This window comes from Chiroxiphia lanceolata, chromosome 12 (genome assembly GCF_009829145.1).
Source record: "Chiroxiphia lanceolata isolate bChiLan1 chromosome 12, bChiLan1.pri, whole genome shotgun sequence".
Classification (NCBI taxonomy): Eukaryota; Metazoa; Chordata; class Aves; order Passeriformes; family Pipridae; genus Chiroxiphia; species Chiroxiphia lanceolata.
Window position 1 is genome coordinate 15,985,668 of NC_045648.1, and position 21,040 is coordinate 16,006,707.

Here is a 21,040-nt window from a genome sequence, read left to right on the forward strand (position 1 = left end):
ACAAAAAGTGCTTTATGACCCACCCATGTATGTTTAAGATCCCCCATATCCTTTCCATGTGTTCCCAGGTACCTGCATGGATCTTTTCTTCCCTGTCAGGACAAGCTCTGACTCATCTTCCCCACCACATCCCTTCTCTCCCAGCCCATTCCACTCCCTGGGCGCTCAACCCCCCTCTGTCCCCAGTCACATGGGTCCTCTGATCCCCCCTCCAAGCACTCCCTTCTCCTCCATCCCCTTTATCATCCTCCTGTGTACTCTGAGCATCCCCTTCTATGCTTTTCCTTCCCCTTTACCAGATCTCCACCATTCCAGACTAGGGTCTCCATGCCCAGCAATGCCCACAGGATCCAGCAGAAGCTGCCGGCAGGAGCCAGAGGAGCTGGTTAACCACCTTTTTATTTTATATCAAGTGCTATACACAAATTCCACACCCCCCCCAGGTGCTCCCAGCACCCCTGTGCAGACCCCAAACTCGACAACACTGCCGGGTACGAAGCCAAAATAAATTACACCCTCCCTGTGCTCCCAGGCACAGGGGCAGGGTGGGACCAGCCCTTCAGAGCTGGCCCTGCCAGTGCCCACATCACCCAGAGTGCCCTGCACCAGGGTAAATAAATGTTTGCTTCCAAACTCAAAAGCCATGGCATTGGGCCCTGCCCATTCCCAGCACCACTGGCCCCGGATCCCCTTCCCGACTCCTGGGGCTCAGCATAACATGGCAGCCTCCGATGGCAGTGGGGAGCACCTGCAGGGGAAGGATGAGGTTGGAGCATCAGGTTGTTGACCCACCTCAGAGAAGCAGGAGCAAAGGCACAAGGATCAGGTCAGCCCCATGGAGGTCTGGAGTTAAGTCCAAAGGGGGACAGAAGCAGTGAGGCCCCAATGCTGTCCCGCTCCTCCTCTCCAAGAGGATCCCCAGGAGAGGCAGGGAGCCATTCCAGGCAGTACTCACTCCATCTTGGCTTCCAGGTGGTGGACAGTCTGCTTGTCCAGGTAGCGGCAGAAGAGCGAGAGAAGGTTACTGGGTAAGAAAAGAGGCTCCACCAGCAAGGCCTTGGGCACCTGCGACAGCTCCCGGGCCACCACGTACACCGTGTCTGTCCTGGAGGTACCGGCACAGAGGGGTGAGCACCCCGTGGGCTGGCAGATTCCCCACCCCACAGCTCACACAGCCCCTCACCACGCCTCGAAGTCTCCACTCCGCGGCTCCAATGGCACATCTGATGACAGCAGCCTCTCCCCATGGCTCAGCAGGGAGTAGAGCAAGGAGATCCCAAACTGCAGGGAAGCACCAGAAGGAACGTCACAGCCAGCAGTGGTGGCACCCCAGGGACACCACAAGGCTCAGGGCTACATACCTGGTTCTTCAAGGCCATGGTGAGGGGGAGTTCAGGGCACTCAGGCAGAGGCTGGGTCAGCTCCTGCAGGACCTCGATGAGTTTGCTGAAGGTCATCCTGCCCACCACCTCATTTAATGGGCTGTAGAGCAGGGGGAGAGACTGGGCAGGGCAGAGGGGAGAGCAGGAATCTGAGACCCTTCGACCCGTCACAGCCACAGCCCCATCCCAACACCAGGTGGGGACGGACACTGCCACCACAACTGCTTTAACCCCTCCTGGAGACCTTTCTCCTCCTCCCTGAAGGGAAGAGGCTCCTGTCTCATATCAACCCCACAAGACAGGACCCCCCATTGCCCAGAGTGCCCCCCAGTGAGAGCAGAAGGGGAAGGAGGCAGCCCAAGCCATCCCTGCCCTGGCTGGAGGTACTTGCCTCATCCAGCACATCTTTCTTCATGAGGAAGGGCAGGTGGTGAGTGATGGTCAGCAGGATCTTCTCCCCTTGCTCCCGGGTCAGGTGGGGCAGCAGCCGGGCCACGAGCTTCTTGCCCTTCCGCACACACAGCAGCTGCAGGAATTCATCCTCTGCCTCCCTGGGAATGAAGGCTCCATTGGCACAGATCCCAAGGGACCCAGGGCATCTCTGTCCATCCAAGAGGACAAGCATCAGCTCTAGTGGAGGGCGAGGTTCACAGGCAGGGTCAGCACAGGCCGGGGTGACACAGCAGGCAGGATCCAACACTCCCCGTCACCCAGACCTGCTCATCCACAGCCACCTCAGATCCACAAGGACCAAGCTGTGCTGCCCACTCCCCTCAGCACAGACTCACTCCTCGCTGTTGCAAGCCCTGATTTTCAAGGCATGGTAGAGACTCTCCATTTCTTGGCTCTGCTGCTCCTGCTCCACCCCCAGGGCGAGAGACATCTTCTGCTGTGCCTCTTCCACTTCCAGCAGCTGCAGGAAGAGCTGGAGAAATGGCACACAGTAAGGAGGAAGCTTGGAACATCTTCTACCAACTGGTTACCCGAGCCTCTGCCCAGGTAGATGTCCCACTGGGAGATCCCTGGATGAAAACGGAGCACCTGGACCATCCCACCCTGCCCCAAATCATTGCTTGCTCACCTTCTCGATCCTGTGCAGTGCCCGCAGCCGGTGGCTCCCTGCAGCCTTCAGGAGAGGAGAAAGAAAACCATAAGAGTTACAGCCGGTCCCAGACACCGCTGCTGGCCCAGTGTGGGGCCAGCTGCTCCCTGGGGATCAGAGGTGGCTTTAGGACACAGAGCGATCCCACAGGGAGACCATGGGACCATGACTGCCCAGAACCCCATCCCACCCCTTGGCCAGGGACAAGCCGCCACTGCTGAGGTGGGAGCTCCTCCAACTGTGTGCCCCATCCCACTGCTTGGGGCAGCTCCTATAAGCTGCTCCATGGTCCAGTGGGACCTCAAAGCAGTATTCCAAGCAATTCAGGGCACCAACCAGCCTGGCTTCCCCTCACCTACCTCCTCCACAAGGGCATGGTGCACAGCATCAATGGCCCGGCGAGGGCTGTAGCAGGTGGACACGGCAACCTGGCCCAGCGAGCCGGCGATGCGCACCACTGCGAGAGGGGGGACACGGTGAGACCACTGCCACAGCCCCTCACCCAGCCCCCAACACCTGCCCCAGCCCTCACCAGAGTCATAGGTCTCCACTTTCTGGATGAACGGCGTGACCAGCTTGGGGGTGTCCAGCTTGTTGCGCCCGCCCAGCAGCTCCTCCTCCGCCTGCCTGCGCTCCAGACGGTGGTAGTACCACTGCAACAACAGGCCAGGAGTCCCCTCCAACACCCTGAAGGGTTCCTCTGGTTCCCAAAGCCCAGCCCTGAGGAGAACAAGCCACAGGTGCTGCCAGCAGGAGCTCACCTGATAGTAGTAGTCGTCATCCATGTTCTCACTCTGCAGCTGGATCATCTCCACCTTGATGACCCAGTCCTTCTCCTTGGAGGTCATCAGCCCAGCATGAGGGTCCACTTTAGGAGACCATGGCTTCTTGGGGGAAATACTGGTACAGGAAGAGACCTCAGCCTGCTGTGACCGCCCAGAGCCCTCCCTGCACCCCACAGCTTCCCAGGGACCCCTCATACCTCTGTGCCTGCCTGCCCTGCTGCTGCCGCTGTGTTAGGATCCGCTGGTGCTGGGGGTGCAGCTGGGTCATGTGGCTGGGCATGCTGCAGGGGAGACCAGACAGGGGTCAGGAGGGGCTCGAGACACCCCCAGACCAGGGACACCCTCCAGCTTCTTTGTGGGGTCCCACCTGGACACCCCACTCTTGCTACCTGAGGTTCAGCTGACTGTTGGCTGAGGGGCTGAAGAAGAGAGCAGGGTCCAAGGAGGGGGACATGGGCCCAAAGTGCATGGCCAGGGGCTGCAGTGGGCTGTCCATGGTGGGGGACCCAGGCTGGAAAGGGGCTGGAGACCTGTACGCTGCAGTCTGAGAGGGAGAGAGAAGCAATCAAGGGTCTGAGCCTCCCCTTCTGAGCGCCCTGGACGAGTCAGCCAGTTCTGTGCTGGCTTCTGGCTCCCACAGGGGCCACTCTCTGGCACCACACCACACCTGCCACTGTCCCCATCCCCTGCCACTCCAGGGCCATGGTAGTGGCTCCCAGCCCACAGTGTTACCTGGTTGGAAGCAAAGAGTGGAGGGGGCCTGCGAGCTGGTGGGAAGGGCCGAGGGGGGCACGGGGAGCGAGGAGACATCAGAGTTGCCTGCTGCAGGGCAGGAGATGGAAAGTGTCACTGGGACAAGCCTGTCCTCCAGGCTGCACCTCCAGGGAGAGGATGACAGAGAAAGAGGGAACGCAAGAGCCCCCCTCCAACCTGTTACCTGCTGGATGAAGTGCTGGGGGAAGGACTTGGGGGACATCAGTCTTAAGTCAGGGTGCTTGAGCCGGGGAGAGTCCCCATAGCCTCTCTGCACACAGGAGCCAAGGAAGTCAAAGGCCATGTTGGTGGATGGTGGGGGCCTCTCCAGGACCTGGAGGATGGCTTTATCCTGCAGGGAGGAGGCAGCAGCAGGTGGGAATGGGGCCCAGCTGGGATCAGTTTAGTTTCCCCAGCACTAGGCAGCTCACCGAAACCTTCAACCGCTGCTCAAACAGACCATGCACCACCTGGGTTCCCACTGTGGTAGTGCAGAGCAGCTGGAAGCCCAAGGGGACACCTAGCATGGGGGTCCAAATCCCCCCAAACTCAACAGTTTTGCCTTCAAAACCAGGCACCCAAGACACATCCATGCACCTCCAGAGGTGTGATGGAGATTCTCCACTCACCCCAAATCCCCTTGTGACCCTTGTCCCAGGGTAGGAGGGCCTAGCTGGCAGTACCCACCTCCAGTACGTGGTGGGGTGAGACACTGCCAGGGCAGGAGCCCCACGTCCCAGGATCCATCGTCAGCTGGAAGACAGGGAGATGATGGGCATGGGGCAAGAGGACCAGGAGGAGAGGGGCAGGGGACACTGCGGGGGCTGCTCAGCCCCATCACCAGATGGGAGGGGACATTTTTACCATGTCCTCCTTGTCAAACTCTGTCCAGCAAGCACCAATCCTGCTGTCCAGCACTGCCGAGTCCTGGCTCTGCAAGGAAAGAAGAGTTACAGGTCCGTCTCCCTCCCCTAGTGCCCTCTGTGGGGCAGGACCCACAGGAGTGGGGATGAAGGGGGGAGCAGGGGGACCCCCCCCTCCGCTCACGCGTCACCTCCAGCGTGGGTTTGCTCTGCACGGCTCTCATCACTGCCGGGTCTCCCAGGTCATTGGGCTCCTCACAGGGCTCCTGCTCTTCAGTCCCCAGCTCCTCCTCCTCCAACTCAGAGCCAACCTGCTCCGCCTCCAGCTCTGTCCCACCTTCCTCCTGGGGCTCTCCCAGCTTCTCTGGCTGCTCAGCCGCTCCAGGCTCCGGTTCATCCCCGACTTCAGTCTCCTCTGCCACTACTTCAGCCACCTCAGGGCTCGTCTTCCGTGGCACCAGGAGTTTCGGGGCGTCCTCTGTGGAGTCTCGGTCTTGGAACAGGCAAGCAGAGCAGGGTGTGAGTGCCTGGGCAGTGCCCACGGGGGTCCCTGCTTCCCCCTTTGGGGGCTGGCTGATCTTCCCAACACTGGGGCTCCCCTGAGGTCTTACCTAACCCAAAAGTCATCTCGTTGTATAGGTCGAGCTCCTCATCCTCCTCGGCCATTTCCAGCAGAGGCGCATCTTCCACCAGCAAGAAGTCCTCAAGGATCTGGAATGGGAAGCAGCAGGGTCCTCGCTAAGGGAGAGGTAACCCTAACATGCTCTCAAAGTGGGGGGGGGACACCAACCTCCTCCCCACCCCGCTGGTGGTGCCAGGCAGCCCTAACGGCTCCCAGCTGGAAAAGGGAAGAACGGGAGCCACTGGCACTGCCAGCGAGGGCAGGACCCGCAGGCGCAGCCCGCCGGGACAGTCGGATGCCGGTACGGAACGGCACCAGCCCGGCTGGCGCTCAGACACACTGGGCTTCAGAGGGAACACCCCGCCCGCTACGAGGACACGAAAAGCAGGCAAGCACAAGGCAGGGACGAGCACCGCACCGGCACCCCCAGAGCAGTGTCCGCTCCGGGGAGAGCCAGCCCCGGGAGAACGGGCACAGCCGATGGGGCGAGACGTGAGGAAGCGGCCGCGGGGAGGGAGCAGCAGAGCAGGGCGGGCACTCACAACGGGCTCGCCGCCCTCTGCCATCCCGCGGTGCCTCCTCCTCCCGCCCTCCGTTCGTCCCACGTCCCTCTACGGGGCCGCGCTGCCCCCGCCACCGCCTTTTATGGGCCGCCCCACCCCGCCCCGGCATGCGCCTGCCGTACAACATGGCGGCCCTCAGCTGAGCCCCCTCACCTGTGCCTGCCGTACAACATGGCGGCCCTCAGCTGAGCCCCCTCACCTGTGCCTGCCGTACAGCATGGCGGCGCCCGGCTGAGCCCCCTCACCTGTGCCTGCCGTACAGCATGGCGGCGCCCGGCTGAGCCCCCTCACCTGTGCCTGCCGTACAACATGGCGGCCCCCAGCCGAGCCCTGCGCATGCCCTCGCGTCTGGCGTGGATGAGGAGGAAGCCGAGGGATGAGGATGAGGAGGGTGAGGTTTAGTTGCCCCACCTGCGGCCCTCGGGGCACAGAACATCCCAACTCAGCTTTTCCCAGTGCTCCCGTTGTTCCCTGCCTGCCATTGTGTTCTCCAAGCTGATACCCCTCTGAGGAGTTATGGAAAACCAGTTGGATATGGTCTGTCCGGCTGGAAGCACCCTGGAGATGTACAGATGTGGGCTTGAAAGCACAGGGGTCAATGCTAACACTGTGAATCACTGTGTCCTGCAAAGCACAGCAGAGTGCCCTAATTCCCCTTCCCCCCCCCCGAGTGCTGGGAGCACCTCGATCATGTTACCCACTCCCAAATAATTCTGTCTGCCAGTAAAAGCAGAAATGCTCCAAAAGAGGAAGATTTGGCTGCTCTGACCAAATCACTGCAGCCTTTTAAAAACATCATGTGGAAAAGAGTTGCGGTTCAGCTTCTCTTTACAGGGAAAGTCTGACAAGCATCACTGGTTGCAGTGGAGTCATTGCCATGGATTCACATCCCAAAAGGCAGGGAAAGGATCCGCATCCTTCCCTCAGCTCTTTGTGTGATCAGTCCTCTCTGAGCCAAGGCGATTGCCCACCTGAGCAGGGTCAGAATTGCCTGTGGGTCAGGCTGGACCGGGGTGGTGACTCCCAATGCAGTGACCTTGATGGCAGCTCTGTCACCATTACAGCCCTTAGACATCTCAGGCTGGAGCCCTGAGATCCCTGATAAGGTTCTGGCTGAAGCTGCTCTGCTTGTCTCAGTGAAAACACTGAGCGTTTTCAGCTGCGTGGCCACTGCGCCACTCACCAGGCAGCCAACAGACCCAGCAGGGTCTGGGCCAGTGAGGATTGATAACAAATGTTTTCAGGATTTTCCTTTGCTTGTCCTCTCCTGATTTACCTGCTGCATTTGGGATGTTCTCCATATGTGCTGTATTTGTTTAATTTACGTTTTAATATGATGTATTAAGAAAGCAAGTCCTAAAAGGCCCGGTGTTAGAGGACCCCTATAATGCTGCTGTTTCCTCCCCACTAGTAATGACTTTCCTTTCTTTTTCTTTTTTTTTTTCCCTTTCCAAGCAACGTTACCAGACTGCTCGGCAGCATTCCCAGCCAAGGCACCAGAAAACCTGGTTCTTTGGCCTTGGGGTTCTCGTGCTTGATGTCAGGGAGTCTGTGCTGCATCAAACGACAGTAAATCCCTAACCCCACAGCTGCTGGACTGAGACATTCCACACAGGCCTCCAGGGAGGTTCAGAAAGGAAGGTGGATGAGCTGTGCCATCCTAGGCTGTTGGCATGATATGATCCCTGGATGCAAAGTTTTCTGCAAGTGGTGTGTTTTACCCCCATTTAGGTTGGAAAAGACATCTAAGACCATCGAGTCCAGCCGTGCCCCCAGCACTGTCAAACCACCACTAACCCATGTCCCCAGGTGCCACATCCACACAACTTTTAAACCTTTCCAGGGATGGGGACTCCACCCCTGCCCTGGGCAGCCTCTGCCAGGGCTGGACAGCCCGTTCAGGGAAGAAATTTTCAGTCATATTCAATTTAAACCTCCCCTAGTGCAACTGGAGGTCATTTTCTCTTGTCCTGTCCCTTGTTCCCTAGGAGCAGAGCCTGACTCCCTCTGGCTTCACCCTGCTGTCAGGGAGTTGCAGAGAGCGAGAAGGTCCCCTCTGAGCCTCCTTTTCTCCAGGCCACTCGTGGTGCTCCAGACCCTTCCGCAGCTCTGTTCTCTCCTCTGGACATGCTCCAGCCCCTCAATGTCCTCCTCACGAGGGGCCCAGAACTGACCCCAGGACTCGAGGTGTGACCTCAGCAGTGCCCAGTACAGGGGGGTGATCACTACCCTGGGCCTGTGGCCACACTGTGGCAGGTACAAGTCAGGTGCCAGTGCCCCCCCGGGCCCACGTCCAGCCCCTGGTGACCGGCGCCCCCCGGGCTCCCCGCCCCAACGCAGAAACGAAAGCGAAAGCGCACAGGTCGCTCTGCCCGCAGTGCGCAGGCGCGCAGATGGCTCGCACAACCTCGGCTCTCCCGCTCTGCCCGGACACTGATGACGTAACGGGCGCTCCGCGCTTCGATTGGCCGCGGGTTTGCGAGGATATAAAAGGCGGCGCGCGAGTAGTACGGGACAGTCGGTGCCGCGGGGAGAGACTCTGCGATGGAGCGGAGCGTCCTGGGGCTCGCGGCCCTGGTGCTGCTGGCCCTGCTCGGCCCGGGGGACGCTGCCGATCGTGAGTGCCGGGGACGGCGTGAAGGGTCCTGCGAGGGGCAGGGAGGGCGAGGGGCTCGGGGGCCCAGATCTCGGGGAGTCCGGTCACCGTGTCGGGGTGGGTGGGTGCATCGACGCGATGCCCAGCTTCTCACACCGCCCTCGCCCCCCTCTCCAGAGGCGCCGAAGGTCGAAGTCTACGCCCGCACACGCGCCAAGGAGGGACAGGCGAACACCCTCCACTGCTTCATCACTGGATTTCACCCACCCAAGATCAAGGTGGAACTCCTGAAGAACGGAGAGCCCATGACCGGCGTCCAGTATGGGGACTTGTCCTTCAACGAGAAGTGGCAGTTCCAGCGCCTGGTCTACGTGCCCTTCACCCCTACGAAGGGTGACACCTTTGCTTGCAGGGTGGAGCATTCCACCATGTCTGAGCCGAGGATCTACCGATGGGGTACGCTCTGCCCTGCCTTCTTCCTCCAGCTTCTGTTTGTGGGCCAGAGCTCGTTAGTTTATATCCATGGTGTCTCTCTTCTTCTTTCTGGAAAGCAGGGTGTTATAGCAGGGTGGGTTTTTAAGGTCTTGCATTAGAGATGGAAAGTTAACTCGATTTCAGCTGTAAAGGCTGTTACACATATCCATGAAGGATTCAGGGTGGGAGTGCCTTGGTGTTGTCCGTAGGGATTTGGTGGTGCTATGTTGTCCAGTATCAGTGAACTCACCTAGAAGATGAGTCACACAGTGATTTGGGCTTTACCTTCAGAATATAAAGGACACAGCGGTGGGAACTGTGGTGGTGACCCAGCCGAGGGCAGCTCTCTGGTTACAGCCAGTAGTGGTGGGCTCGTGGGTACTCGGGAGGGGGTGCCATTTGCCCTGAAGTCTAACACTCCACCCTTCTTCCCTGCAGAACCAGACTTCTGAGCTGCGTCTGGGGTAATCCATGGTGAGTTATGCTGATGCTGCTTTCTGTGCTGGTAAGGGGAATGTGAGCCCATTTCCATATGGAGGAGAGTGTGTAACTTGCAGAGTTGAGGAACAGAAGCAACCATCCCCAAAAAGCAGATGATGTTACTGCTGATCTGGGGCACGGGACTCTCCCCACACTCCTTCTACCCACTATTTTGGCCTGTTCTCGGCCATCCCTTGCCTACAGGAATCTAAAGAAAGGAGACCCTTGGAGAAAACCTTCCATGTCTTTGCTGTGTCTGCCAAGTACCATTGAGAGTTGTTACACGTCCTCTAATACTTCTTCAGGCCCCACAGTGCCATTTCCTCTCTGGGGAGGAGGCAGTTGCTGTGCCTGGAGATCCGTGCCTTGGGGGAGGCAGGCTGGTTAACTCTGTGGCAGACAGGCAGCACAATGTGGGATTCGTGAAGCACAAACTGGAAGCAGTTTTGGGTTTATTACCAGTGTCTCAGAGTTCGAGGGTTCCATGTTCTTCAGATTATATTCTTGTAACTGATGTGGGTTTAGCAACAGGGAAATTCCAATTCAACCCTTGATCAGAAGAAAACTGAAGATATGTGTCCCAGCTGACGTAACACGCTGGCTGAAACAACTTATATAAGTGCCCTGGTAGAGGCTGGATAATGATTAACTGTGCCCAGGACAAGCCTTGGCAGGACCTCACTTGAAGTGCCCCTACTCTTGTAGAGCTCTACAAAGTTGTATATGGCCACTCATCTGGTTTGTTGCTTGCTTTTGGGCATCCCCCAGGGCAGGGTCTGGGATGTGCTGTGCCCAAGTGGCGCTGTGGCTTAGGTTGGTGGGACATCAGCCTGGAGGTCACCAATGGTGACGGATGCCAACCTTGGCTGGAGGTGGGACATGGGCAACTTCACTGGAGTCTGGTGACAAGGATTTACTGAGCTGGGGTGGAGGAGCTAAGAGCAGGATAAGCTGCCTGGGGTGGAGAACGAGGATCCTCTTGACTTGTTGAACTCTGAACCCCACCAAGGAAGGGACAGAAAAGCAGTTTCTGCAGGAGTTTTATCTCACCGGAAGGTGGGTCTGTACTTGCAGCTGAGATGCTGCAGTCAGAGTGCTGCTGAGGAAACCATTTTCGACTCCTAAAATAATTATAGTTGAAGCTGTGACCAGAGTGATTGATGTCCATCTTCTCTCTCTATGCAGGTCTGAAAAATTCTTCTTGCAAATCAAAGTCTTCTCACGCTTGTGTCCAGTCTTCATCATAACCACAAGAGTGATTATCTTGCTTCAAGGAATTCTTTAATAATGCTTGTCAAGATATCTTTTGCATGAAGCAGAAAGGGAGCTCTGGAGACTTTTTGAGCACGTAGCTATAAATGCCTACATTACTGCTTAAAGACAATTTTAGCTCTAAGGTGCTCAAAATTGTACAGGATTTTTATCTTAATAAAATTGTAGCCATTTAAATGTTTTTTCAGAATCATTGGACAACCTGAGCTGATTTCAAGGGCTCTAGCAGCCGCTGGGTTGTGAGTGAATCTGAAGCCTGGTGGCCCTGATGCTCAGTTGTGCTTTTTTATCCTACTGAGAAGGTGTAAAAACACTTTTCCATCAATAAAAAAAAAAGAATTAAAGATTTTTTTGGTTAATGTGGTATCTGCCTGGTTAGAGGCTCCTGCGCGGCTCTGAAGGGAAGGAATAAGGTTTTAAAAAAGGGGTAAAGAAACCTTGGGGATGTGGGACGGTTCGCCGAGTGAGGGGCAGGGAATGGTCCCCACTCCAAGGGGGAGGACTCCAGATTGTGTGTCTTGGGGTGTGGGGTGTAAAGCTGAGCCTGGGAAAAGTGTGTGTCAGCAAACTTCAGTTCTGTTTTTCTGTTCCCTGTGGCTGACCCTGTGGAGAAGAGCAATTAGGGGGAAGTCGTCTGTCATACCATGGGGGGTTGATGCCAGTACCCAAAACTGGTGCTATTCCCATCACCCTATTTTATGAAGAAATCAATGTGATTGCTTGAGGAGTGTTAGAGTGAGGTGAACCTGACCAGTGTGGATCTTGAGTATGTGAACAAGGGTCCTTGGAGACCAGGGGGTTGCACGTCTCATCTTGGTATATTAAGATTTGCTGTGATGCAGAACACCCACTTGAGATTTTTGAGGGATCTTGGCTTGTTCTGTAGCTTTTTGCATTATAACTGCATTCCAGCATCTGGGTGGGAGGTTGCCGGGGTGCAGGGCCTGGTTATGGGTGATCCATTTGGGCTCATCAGAGTGTTCAAAACAAAACCAAGAGAGGTGAGGTGGTCACAACTGAGTGGTCATGTACAGGGCTTGTCACCCAGCGTGGGACAGCAGGACCTACCAGAGCCACCACACAGGGGACTGGCCAGGGACTGTGCCAGCCCCAGCAGTGGTCCTTGTGTGGGAGAAGATGGTCTAGGAAGGAGGAAAAGCTTTGGACTTCTCCCCCAGAGTCCCCTGCAGAGCAGCTCAATCTGCTGCGTGAGCCCAAGGAGCTGTGGAGCACGTTCTGGGATCCTGTGGATCACAAAGGGCCACCAACGTGCTTTCCACCATCTTGGCTCCACCTTTACTATCCTCAAGAGCATTAGAGAGTAATGGCTGGGTAGCCCCTCCACCAGGAAATCTTCATCCTAGTGGAATCGACTGCGGAAGCTGAAGACACTGTGGAGGCAATGCAGGACAACCTATCTCCAAAAGTTGTGTCAGCATCTTCCCACACGGGGGAAGTCTTTGCCCTCATTGCACGTCTGGCATTTTTCTGCTCTTACGTAGGAAATATTTTGATGGTTACTGAAAAATCCCCTGTCTGTGGGAGAACAACACATGCCCATCCTAGAGGCTGATCTGGATTTCAGTATCTGGAAACACCTTCTCTGTTTTATCCAGCATCCTTGGGGTTCCAAGATATGCTGGCTCTTCATCAGCAGTTCCCAGCAGACAGGATATCCTGAGACATATCTTGGGAAGTTTAAAGCATGAAACAAGCCTCATTTTTGCCTTATAAAATGCAAGCAAATCTGCTGCAAGCCAGCTGTTTCCCGAGTCAATGAAATATGTGTGGTTTTGGGAGAAAAACTTCTAGAACAACTTAGGATCCACAGGGCTCGAGTCCAGCTCCTGGCCCTGCACCGGACACCCCAACAATCCCACCCTGTGCCCGAGGTCCAAACACTCCTTGAGATCTGATAGGTTTGGGGTCGTGACCGCTGCCCTGGGGAGCCTGTTCAGTGCCCGACCACCCTCTGGGGGAAGAATTTTTCCCTGATATCCAGCCTAAACTTCCCCCGGCACAACTCCACGACGTTCCCTCCCCCCGTCCCCCCGCCGGCGTTTCCCGCCACTGTCGCCTCTCAGGCTCCTCCCGCCTCGCCTCAGGGCGTTCCCACCTCCTCTCTGGGCTGTTCCACCTCCTCTCAGGGCTGTCCCGCCGCGATGTTCCGAGGCCGCCGCGCCTGGTTCTCGCAGAGCGTCAGCCCCGGCCCGCGGGGGCTCTGGGGTGAGGGGAACCGGCGGCGGCAGAGCCCGGGGGGAGTCCCGGCGGCATCGAGCCGGCAGGAGCCCGCGGAGGGATGGAGAAGGGAACACAGCCCTGTCACCCCTCGCTGGGGCGGAACAGCGTGGGGAGGCACAGCCCCGTCACCCCTCAGTAGGGATTGAGGAGGGGGGGCACAGCCCGGTCACTCCTTGATGGGGGCACAGCCCCATCTTCCCTCGGCAGGGCAGAGCAGGAGGGGTACAGTCTTGTTACCTCTCAATGGGGATGAGGAGGGGGGCACAGCTTCATCACCCCTCAGTGGGGCAGAGCGGTAGGCACACAACTCTGCCACCCATCAGTGGGGATGGGGGTGGGGAGGGGGCATGACCCCATCACCCCTTGGTGGGAGTACAGCCTCGGCACCCTGAGTGGGGATGAGAGGGGAACACAGCCCCGCCACCCCTCATTAATGGCACAGCAGTGGGGACACAGCCCCGCCACCCCTCGGTGGGTCTGAGCCCCCCACAGCAGGCAGAGCATGGGTTTGGCCAGCTCCACCTGTACCAGTGCAGCCCATGGTGCTCCCACACTGAGGAAAAGCCCTGAACCCTCAGTGGGGCAGTGGGAGTCCCACAGCCATGGCAGGGCCACCACAGCTCCCATTACAGGCCCCACCCCTGGGGCCCCACAACCAGACATCCCCATTACAGGTCACCCTGAAATGGGAACCCTCTGGGATGCCCACCCTCCCCTCACCCCCTGTCCCCCCACAGTGGCCGGCGGAGGGGCACTGACTGACTGGCTGGATGCCGAGTACCTCTTCAGCAGCGATGCCACCCACCCCGACACCCGCAGGTGGGTGATGGAAGCATTTGTCTATGGCTTTAATGTATTTAGTGGGAACTATTTCCTGGATACAGACACCCTATAAAAGTCAGCGGGGTGTTTTTAAAGTCTTGGTACGGATCTGCTGGGGTTTTACTGCCTGGTGGAGTCGGGAAACTCACACCCATGCTACACTGTGAGCAGACAGAACAGAAAAAAACCATCCATGTGTTGAGCTGGGCTTAACTCTGATATCAATGACACTAATTGTACTGGTTTCTCACTGCCTGTGAATTATCTGCTGGAAAAACAGGGTCTAAAACAGAGGTGACACCATCCCCAAGGAAGGAACCCAGAGGTAAAAAGCTGGTGTGAGTTAACTCTGAAAGGAACCATGGGGTAAAAATGGCTGGGAAAGGACAGAAATGCTTAATATAAAAGATTAGAGAGTTCCAGAACATTCGTACAAATGTAGGGAAAGACTTCTCACTTCCTCAATATCAGTGAATATTATTTACTGTCATGTAAATATATTTATGGTAAAGGGTGCTGCGATGCTTCCAGCATTGCTAGGCTGGACTAAGCAGCTTCTTTTTAACACACCAATGTTTAGAAGTGGCTTAGATTTTTGGAATCCTTCAGCCACCTGCTCAGCTGCACAAGAGGGGAACCCCGAGAAACCTGGAATAACGACATTCCTTCTGCCACACTTCCTGCCTGACTGCACTGTTCTCCCAGGGGAATTATATATAACTATATATTGTGTAAATATCTATAAAAAACATATTCAATCTATGTACTTAGATAATTTCTTGGGGAAAATGTAATCATTATCCATACCATTTAATCATTATCCATACCGTTAAACCCAGCAAACAAGATTTAGTTCCCCTCTAAGGAGGACGGTGAGGACTTGAGCACCCTCCACCCACCATTCTTTGCTCAGCTGTGCGAAGGGACCAGTGTGAGCAGGGATCAGTGCGAGCAGGGACCAGCAGGGAGAAGAATAAATCAAGGAAAGTCAGGTTTTTGCCCTCCCTAAAGGAGTTTCACCTCAAGAGCAGAGTGGGGCCACTTAATCCCTACAAATATGCTTACCCAGTCCATGGTCTCCTTCCTTCAAGGTTGCTGGCAGCTGGAATCCCATAGACAGAAAATCACAGAAAATTAAGTGCTTTTGGCAAAAATATCAGAGCAGGATGGTTTTAATGACAGCATCCCTCTAAACTTTCTGGTTTTGGTTTGTTTCCAGGTTCACCTTTGGAAACCAGCTCTCTTTTTCTCTTCCAGCATACACGAGAGCCTCAGATACTTGGAGGGCAGAGCCACAGTCTTTCACTCCCGTTACCTCTCGGCATGTGAGCGCGCTGGTGCCACGGAGAAGCCTTCGGTGGTTCTGGGCCACTTCATCCTGCCCCCTGCCTGCCTGCAAGAAGGTCAGGGAAAAAAAAAAATCCATCTGGGTTTTCCCACCAGGGGATTTCCCCATGAACTCAGCCTTCTTGCAAACCAGGACCATCAGTTACTTCTCTGCAGGGAGGGAATTCACTTCTGCTCTAGTGGCTCCTCCTCCCCGGAGGCAGCTTATGCTCCCATCTATTATCACAGAATCACAGAATGGTTTGGGGTTGGAAGGGACCTTAAAGCTCATCTCATTCCACCCTCTGCCACTGACTGGCAGGGACACCTTCCACTAGACCAGGTTGCTCCAAAGCCCTGGTTTTAGGCACTTCCAGGGTTGGGACAGCCATAGCTTCTCTGGGCAACCTGTGCCAGGGCTTCACCACTCTCACAGTGAAAAATTTCTGCTGAATCTCTAATCTAAGACTACCCTTTAGCAGCTTAAGGCCATTCCCCTGTCCCTCCAGGCACTTGTTCCAAGTCCCTCTCCAGCTCTCTTGGAGCCCCTTTAGGCTCTGGAAGGGGCTCTCAGGTCTCCCTGGAGCTTCTCTTCTCCAGGTGAACACCCCCAGCTCTCCCGGCCTGGTTTCAGAGCAAAGGGGCTCCAGCCCTCAGATCATCTCTGTGGCCCCAGCTGGACTCACTCCAGCAGCTCCATGTTCTTCTGATGTTGGACCCCAGAGCTGGAAGCAGCACTGCAGGTGGGGTCTCACCTGAGGGGGCAGAATTACCCCCTCCTCTGCTTCCCACACTGTGGGATCAGCCCAGGGCACAGGGGGTTTCTCAGTGCCAGCTCACACAGCCGGGGCATATCCAGCTCCTCCTCCACCAACACCCCCAAGTCCTTCTCCTCAGGGCTGTGCTCAATCCATTCCCCCAGCCTGGATTTGTGCTTGGAATTGCCCTTGCCCAGAGGCAGGACCTTGCACTTTGGCCTTGTTGTCCTCGGAGGCACCTGCAGGGCCTCGCTCAGGCAGCAAGGCCACAGTCCCGTTATTTGATGCTCTCAGTCATTTGTTTTGTTGTTCTTGGCAGAAATCAGAAGGAAAATCGGCTGTTTTATTTGGGAGCAGGTGGATGTCCTTGAAGAAAAGGTAAGATGAGAAATTCATTACAGGTGTGGCTTAAAAAAATGAGGGTTGTATGAACTCCAGGGAACCTGGTTTTCATCCCAGACCCTCAGCCCACATACAGGATCAAGTCTTGTATAAACAGCTGGAGGCACAGCGACCACAAAATGGAGTGTTTAATACTCCATAAAGTCAACAACAAAACCTCTACCCTGGATTTCCAGAGGGTTGACTTTGGTCTATTCAGGGCACCAGTTTGGAAAGTGCCTTGGAAAGCTGACCTTAAAAACAAAGGGACTGATGAAAGCTGGACATTCTTTAAGATGGGCCTGGCTGAGCAGGGAGCTTTCACAGGAACTTAGGGGGAAAAAAGGAGGGTGTGTCATCCTGGGGAAAAGGAACACTCAGGAAGTGTTTAAGGAAGTAGTTAGATCAGGCAGAAAGAACATTAGAGGCGAAAACTCAGTTATAACTTAGTCTGGCCATGTCTGTAAAGGATAATAAGTGTTTTTATAAATACATTAATAACAAAAGGAGGGCCAAGGAAAACCATGCTCAGACAGATGCCCAACTCACCGTTCCAGGGACACTGATTGCCACAGGCAGAGCTCAACCCTTTGGTGCAGCATTTTCCCTCTCATTTGTGCCCCCTCTCCTTTCAAAGCAACTTCCCAGCACTTCTGAAGCGAAAATGTGCTTACACGTAAAATTAAACTCTAAATTACACCTGAAATCACAAGCCTTAACAATTCCACTCCTGGAGCGTGTCCCAGGTGCTCTGGGGGGGACCAAGGGCACCATTTTAACTCAACCCTGTGCTGATTTTCACAGCCCAACGGAAATCCAACAGAAGAAGCTGAGGCAGTAAGAAATGGCTGTGAGGAAGAACCTGAGGAGGGAGCGCTAGATCTGGACAAGAGGTATTTTCCCACCCTGGATGGTGGATTTTGGACACCCCCCCCCCCCCCCCAAATTCCAAGCGATCCCAGTGCACAGGAACTAACACACAGAATGTTTTTTGCCCCCACCCTGATACAGCAGCGAAGAAACAGGCTCTGAAGCACCTTCCCAGGGGGAATTTCCATACCGTGCCCTCCAGAAATACCCAATGAATAACATGGTGACAGGTAAATACACCTGGAAAGGTCTGTGGATGGAGGGGGGGAGCAGGGACCCCAGTGAGCCTGTTTTCCCTGCCCAGGCTACACCTCCTCCCGGGACATGAAGAAATATGAAGGGGAGCTCCACGACTTCATCCCCGGCACGTCAGGCTACACAGCCTACTGGGTTCAAACCAAAATTAGCATTTACTGTGAGAAGAAGACCAAAATGAAGAGGAAATTGTAATGCATAGGTGGCTAGAGCAGCAAAAACTTCCCAATTTAAGAGCTGCCAGAGAGGATTTATAAATTATCCGACTGCAGCTCAACATGTTCAATGTGTATTCAAACACTTGCTAAATTTACTGCAAATATTTCAAGTAACTACCTAAATTTCACAACAAACACAAATACAGACATTTCTCTCCAAAACACAAATGTTTTGTCATTTTATTCCTACCAGGAGGGGGGTTTAAGCTATGGCTGTGAACAGTTTTCCTTGGAAGGACACATCGAGGTCTCCTTGCTTTTATTTTATCAAGTAACTGTAAGTCTTTTCCCTTTCATTTAAGCACTTAAAAGTGACCAGTGGGGTTATAAAAAGCAGCTTTAATTCTGGCACAGCTTGACCCTGGGCTGCCTGCTCAGGGAAGCACATGTTCCCACAAGCTCCAAGGAGCCACCACGGTCATTCTCTCCCATGGCCCCAAAAGCAGGAGAGCCTCTAAAACACCACTTTGATCCTCACACCCCAAGCAGCCAGAAAAGAACTCAAGAAGATGCTGCAAACAGGAAGGTGCTGAGTCCTCTGCACCTGAGAACCTGCCCTCCCTCCTCCCCAGGGACACAGGTGTCCAAAGACCAGGCAGGCTGAGGTGGTTTCCTCACGTTTATTGGAAAAGTGACACACAGGGACGGACTCAGAGCGCTCCTCGGGGCGTCTTGAAGTTCATCCCCACTGTGGGCTGTGTCACCTGCAGGTTGGACAGGCTGCCAAAGTCCTGGAAAACAACACGGGAATAACAGGATCAGCAACAGGACCCTGCCCAGTGACCACTGAGGGTGGGGAGCGAGAAGGTGCTGTGGCAGCACCATGAGGGAATTCAAGTCTCCTAAAGAGGAGGAGATCACCCCACTCTGGAGATCAGTAAAATGGTGAGGGAATCCTTGGAGAGGAGGGCAAGGAGCACACCCACCCTGCCCATGGCAAAGCCACCATGTCTCTCCCTCCCCTCCCAAAAGCCATATAGGAATTAATCTGCCCGCAGGACCCAGGGTAGAGGGACCCCCACCATGTCCCCAGTGATGGAGCCTTTAGCCAACACGAGTGGGAGCAGTGCCAAGGACATGCCACCGACCATGCAGGGGATAACTGAGGCCACTCACCAGGAGCTTCAGCATTTCCTTGGTGTCTGGGTCCACTTCAATGATCTCCTGGTCAAGGGCAGAGACCTGGGGACGGAGGGGAGACAGAGATGTGGTTTGATAAAGCCCCACTACCCCCTGGGCGTCCCCACAGCCACTCCGGTCCCGTCCCACTGCAAATAGGATCTCTCTGCCCACTCTGGGGAAGAGCTCAAGCAGCAGAGCCAAGAGGACCCCAATGGAGCCCAGTTCTCTTGACAGAACGTGGTGAGAGGCCACAGCATGAGAGAAGAGCCTGTTTTATGGCAAATCCTTGGAAAACCAAGGCCCAGTATGCTCCAGGCCAAGGCTGCTGGGGTTGGGCCTGCAACTGCACCAGTTCTGGCCACGAACAGTAGTAGCCCACAGTGTGTCCCACCTCCACACCTACACTCTCCTGCTCTTTAATCCCAGAGAAACTCAGCCCTCTCTGGACCCCAAACCTCCATCACCATGGGTTTCCTTCCCCAAGAGCTACATCACATTGGGATTCTTCTAAGAAACAGTGCAAGTTCAGCTGATACTGTGCCAACAGCTGCAGCAGGGATGCTCCTTCCCTGCAAGCTCTGGATACAAAGGTAACCACACCCTGGCACCACCGAGGTTTGTGCAGCACAGAAACCAGCAGCTCTGCCAGGAGCCCACCAGGGAGATCTGGGAGAGGGGTAAAATGCACTGTGCCTGAAGGCCACTGGCTTTGGGAGCAAGGGGATCAAGCCCCTAGAACACAGGAAATGCTCTTGGAGCACCTCGCCCAGGTGACGGTTGGGATCTTTAGAGCACAGGGCTAAGGGGAAGGGGTGCCACCAATTCCTCCTCTCCAGCAACACTGGTTGCAGGGCAGGTTTCCAGCTGCTCTGAAATACCCTCCTGCCTCCCAATAAGTTGTTTTTTAACCCCCTTTTTAAAGTTAGGAAAACCAAAATGCAAGAAACCAGCTGCCCTTCCCACCCCAAGCAGTAGGTTTGAAGGGGTCCATCTCAGCCCCCTTGATCCAAACCCTCCCTGAGCTGAGGGTTTTTTTAAAGGAATCTGGACCTATTGATGGAGATGTGCTGAGGCAGGAGGGAGCAACGGCAGAGCCTCACCTCGGGGACGTAGTTGTCCCTTCTCTCCCTCTCCTCCTCCTGCAGTTTGATGGAGATGCCACGGACGGGTCCCCTCTGGATTCGCTTCATCAGGTGGGTGACATACCTGTGGGGACACGGGGGTGTCCAGGGCTTCCCCGAGGCTCCCCCCACCCTTCTTCACACCCCCAACCGCGGGGGGATGAGGAGATGGAGCTGTCACCGCCCACCCCGGCAATGTACCGCCACCTCCGGGGGACATCAGAGACGAAGTGTCCGACAGCAACAGGGTTTGGGGGGGGACAGGGACCCCCCCAAACACGGGAAAGCTCTCGCGCTCCTCTCCCTGCACTATCAATGACCCGGCCACGGGCGGGACCGTGATCACTTTCGAATGCAGGGCCTGGCTCTAACCTCCCCCGGGACACCCCTTACTGCCCAAACCCCACCCGGAACCTCCCCGGGCCGAACCCCCCGGGACACCCTCAGTGCCCCAACCCCACCCAGAACGCCCCCGTTCCTCACCCTGCGATCTTGTTGCGCAGCTTCTTGCTGGGGATGATGGCGATCTCCTCGCACACGCGCTTGTTGGTGTGGAAGTCGTTCCCCAGGCGCGTGTAGTACTTCTCGATGATTACCCGCGCCGCCTTCTTCACCGTCTTCGTCCGGACGCGTCCCTGCGCGGGGCCAGCACCGGTCAGGCCCCGCCGAGCCCGGGCCCAGCGCCTCCCCACCCAGCGCCCCCTCCCCCGGCCATCCCAGCGCCCGCAGCCCCCCCCAGCCCCTCGCCCCGCTCCCTCTGGTCCCCGCGCGGTCCCCGCCGCCGCTCCCGCCGCAGGCCGGCGGGCGGATGGCGACGGATGGCGGGGCCCGGACCCACCATGTCGGCGGCGGCCGCGCAAAGAGAGCTGGCGGGGACGGGAGGCGCCGGAAGCGCACGGCACGCACAGTGCCCCCTGGCGGCTCGGAGGGTGTCCACAGGGGCGCCGTGGGCGTGGTTACGGGGCGTGGCTGTGGCTGGATGGGCGCGGCTCAGGCCCGGGGGCTCCGCAGGGTCCCAGCGCCGCCCGCCCCGC

General features: G+C 56.2%; 4 protein-coding genes and 1 non-coding gene across 6 annotated transcripts; 2 read left to right on the forward strand and 3 right to left on the reverse strand.

The window, feature by feature from the left end:
* Positions 1 to 379: 379 nt before the first annotated feature.
* On the reverse strand, positions 380 to 6,126 carry PATL2 (PAT1 homolog 2). The gene is made up of 19 exons (XM_032700712.1): positions 6,050 to 6,126; positions 5,497 to 5,596; positions 5,077 to 5,378; positions 4,887 to 4,955; positions 4,710 to 4,775; positions 4,207 to 4,374; positions 4,002 to 4,091; positions 3,659 to 3,813; positions 3,467 to 3,550; positions 3,246 to 3,384; positions 3,017 to 3,137; positions 2,844 to 2,941; positions 2,464 to 2,508; positions 2,171 to 2,307; positions 1,774 to 1,933; positions 1,362 to 1,502; positions 1,184 to 1,281; positions 956 to 1,105; positions 380 to 748 (listed from the first exon to the last, which is right to left on the reverse strand). Exons 1-19 carry the CDS (start codon positions 6,071 to 6,073, stop codon positions 709 to 711), a joined length of 2,187 nt encoding a protein of 728 aa, XP_032556603.1. The 5' UTR covers positions 6,074 to 6,126; the 3' UTR covers positions 380 to 708.
* Positions 6,127 to 8,562: 2,436 nt separating this feature from the next.
* On the forward strand, positions 8,563 to 11,258 carry B2M (beta-2-microglobulin). Its single transcript, XM_032700622.1, has 4 exons — positions 8,563 to 8,687; positions 8,844 to 9,122; positions 9,579 to 9,614; positions 10,806 to 11,258. The coding sequence occupies exons 1-3, from the start codon at positions 8,615 to 8,617 to the stop codon at positions 9,590 to 9,592; spliced, it is 366 nt and encodes a 121-aa protein (XP_032556513.1). The 5' UTR covers positions 8,563 to 8,614; the 3' UTR covers positions 9,593 to 9,614; positions 10,806 to 11,258.
* Positions 11,259 to 12,427: 1,169 nt separating this feature from the next.
* Positions 12,428 to 17,925, forward strand: TERB2 (telomere repeat binding bouquet formation protein 2). Of its 2 annotated transcripts, none has more exons than XM_032700160.1 (7): positions 12,428 to 13,118; positions 13,871 to 13,952; positions 15,213 to 15,358; positions 16,359 to 16,417; positions 17,225 to 17,313; positions 17,435 to 17,520; positions 17,595 to 17,925. In XM_032700160.1, the coding sequence occupies exons 1-7, from the start codon at positions 13,055 to 13,057 to the stop codon at positions 17,738 to 17,740; spliced, it is 672 nt and encodes a 223-aa protein (XP_032556051.1). In that variant the 5' UTR covers positions 12,428 to 13,054; the 3' UTR covers positions 17,741 to 17,925. The 2 variants fall into 2 exon arrangements, with proteins under 2 accessions (XP_032556051.1, XP_032556050.1); XM_032700159.1 differs by having other exon boundaries at positions 12,438 to 13,118; positions 17,432 to 17,520.
* A 439-nt stretch (positions 17,926 to 18,364) lies between these two features.
* Positions 18,365 to 20,961, reverse strand: RPS17 (ribosomal protein S17). The gene is made up of 5 exons (XM_032700161.1): positions 20,845 to 20,961; positions 20,490 to 20,641; positions 19,986 to 20,091; positions 18,880 to 18,945; positions 18,365 to 18,494 (listed from the first exon to the last, which is right to left on the reverse strand). The coding sequence occupies exons 1-5, from the start codon at positions 20,845 to 20,847 to the stop codon at positions 18,414 to 18,416; spliced, it is 408 nt and encodes a 135-aa protein (XP_032556052.1). The 5' UTR covers positions 20,848 to 20,961; the 3' UTR covers positions 18,365 to 18,413.
* Positions 20,238 to 20,366, reverse strand: LOC116793118. Its single transcript, XR_004359383.1, has one exon. It is a non-coding gene; the product is annotated as a small nucleolar RNA SNORA71 (small nucleolar RNA).
* Positions 20,962 to 21,040: the final 79 nt, after the last annotated feature.

Coding starts and splice junctions, on each gene's coding strand:
- PATL2 (XM_032700712.1), bottom strand. CDS start 6,073: ATGGCAGAGGGCGGCGAGCCCGTT. Junction 3,551..3,658: donor AACAGTCAGCTGAACCTCAG/GTAGCAAGAGTG, acceptor TCTCCCCTGCAG/CATGCCCAGCCACATGACCC. Junction 2,308..2,463: donor CACTGCACAGGATCGAGAAG/GTGAGCAAGCAA, acceptor CCATTTCTCCAG/CTCTTCCTGCAGCTGCTGGA.
- B2M (XM_032700622.1), top strand. CDS start 8,615: ATGGAGCGGAGCGTCCTGGGGCTCGCGGCCCTGGTGCTGCTGGCCCTG. Junction 8,688..8,843: donor CCCGGGGGACGCTGCCGATC/GTGAGTGCCGGG, acceptor CCCCCTCTCCAG/AGGCGCCGAAGGTCGAAGTC.
- TERB2 (XM_032700159.1), top strand. CDS start 13,055: ATGTTCCGAGGCCGCCGCGCCTGGTTCTCGCAGAGCGTCAGCCCCGGC. Junction 13,119..13,870: donor CGGCCCGCGGGGGCTCTGGG/GTGAGGGGAACC, acceptor GTCCCCCCACAG/TGGCCGGCGGAGGGGCACTG. Junction 17,521..17,594: donor AATGAATAACATGGTGACAG/GTAAATACACCT, acceptor TTCCCTGCCCAG/GCTACACCTCCTCCCGGGAC.
- RPS17 (XM_032700161.1), bottom strand. Junction 20,092..20,489: donor CTGCGCAACAAGATCGCAGG/GTGAGGAACGGG, acceptor GTGTCCCCACAG/GTATGTCACCCACCTGATGA. Junction 18,946..19,985: donor GGGACAACTACGTCCCCGAG/GTGAGGCTCTGC, acceptor CTCCGTCCCCAG/GTCTCTGCCCTTGACCAGGA.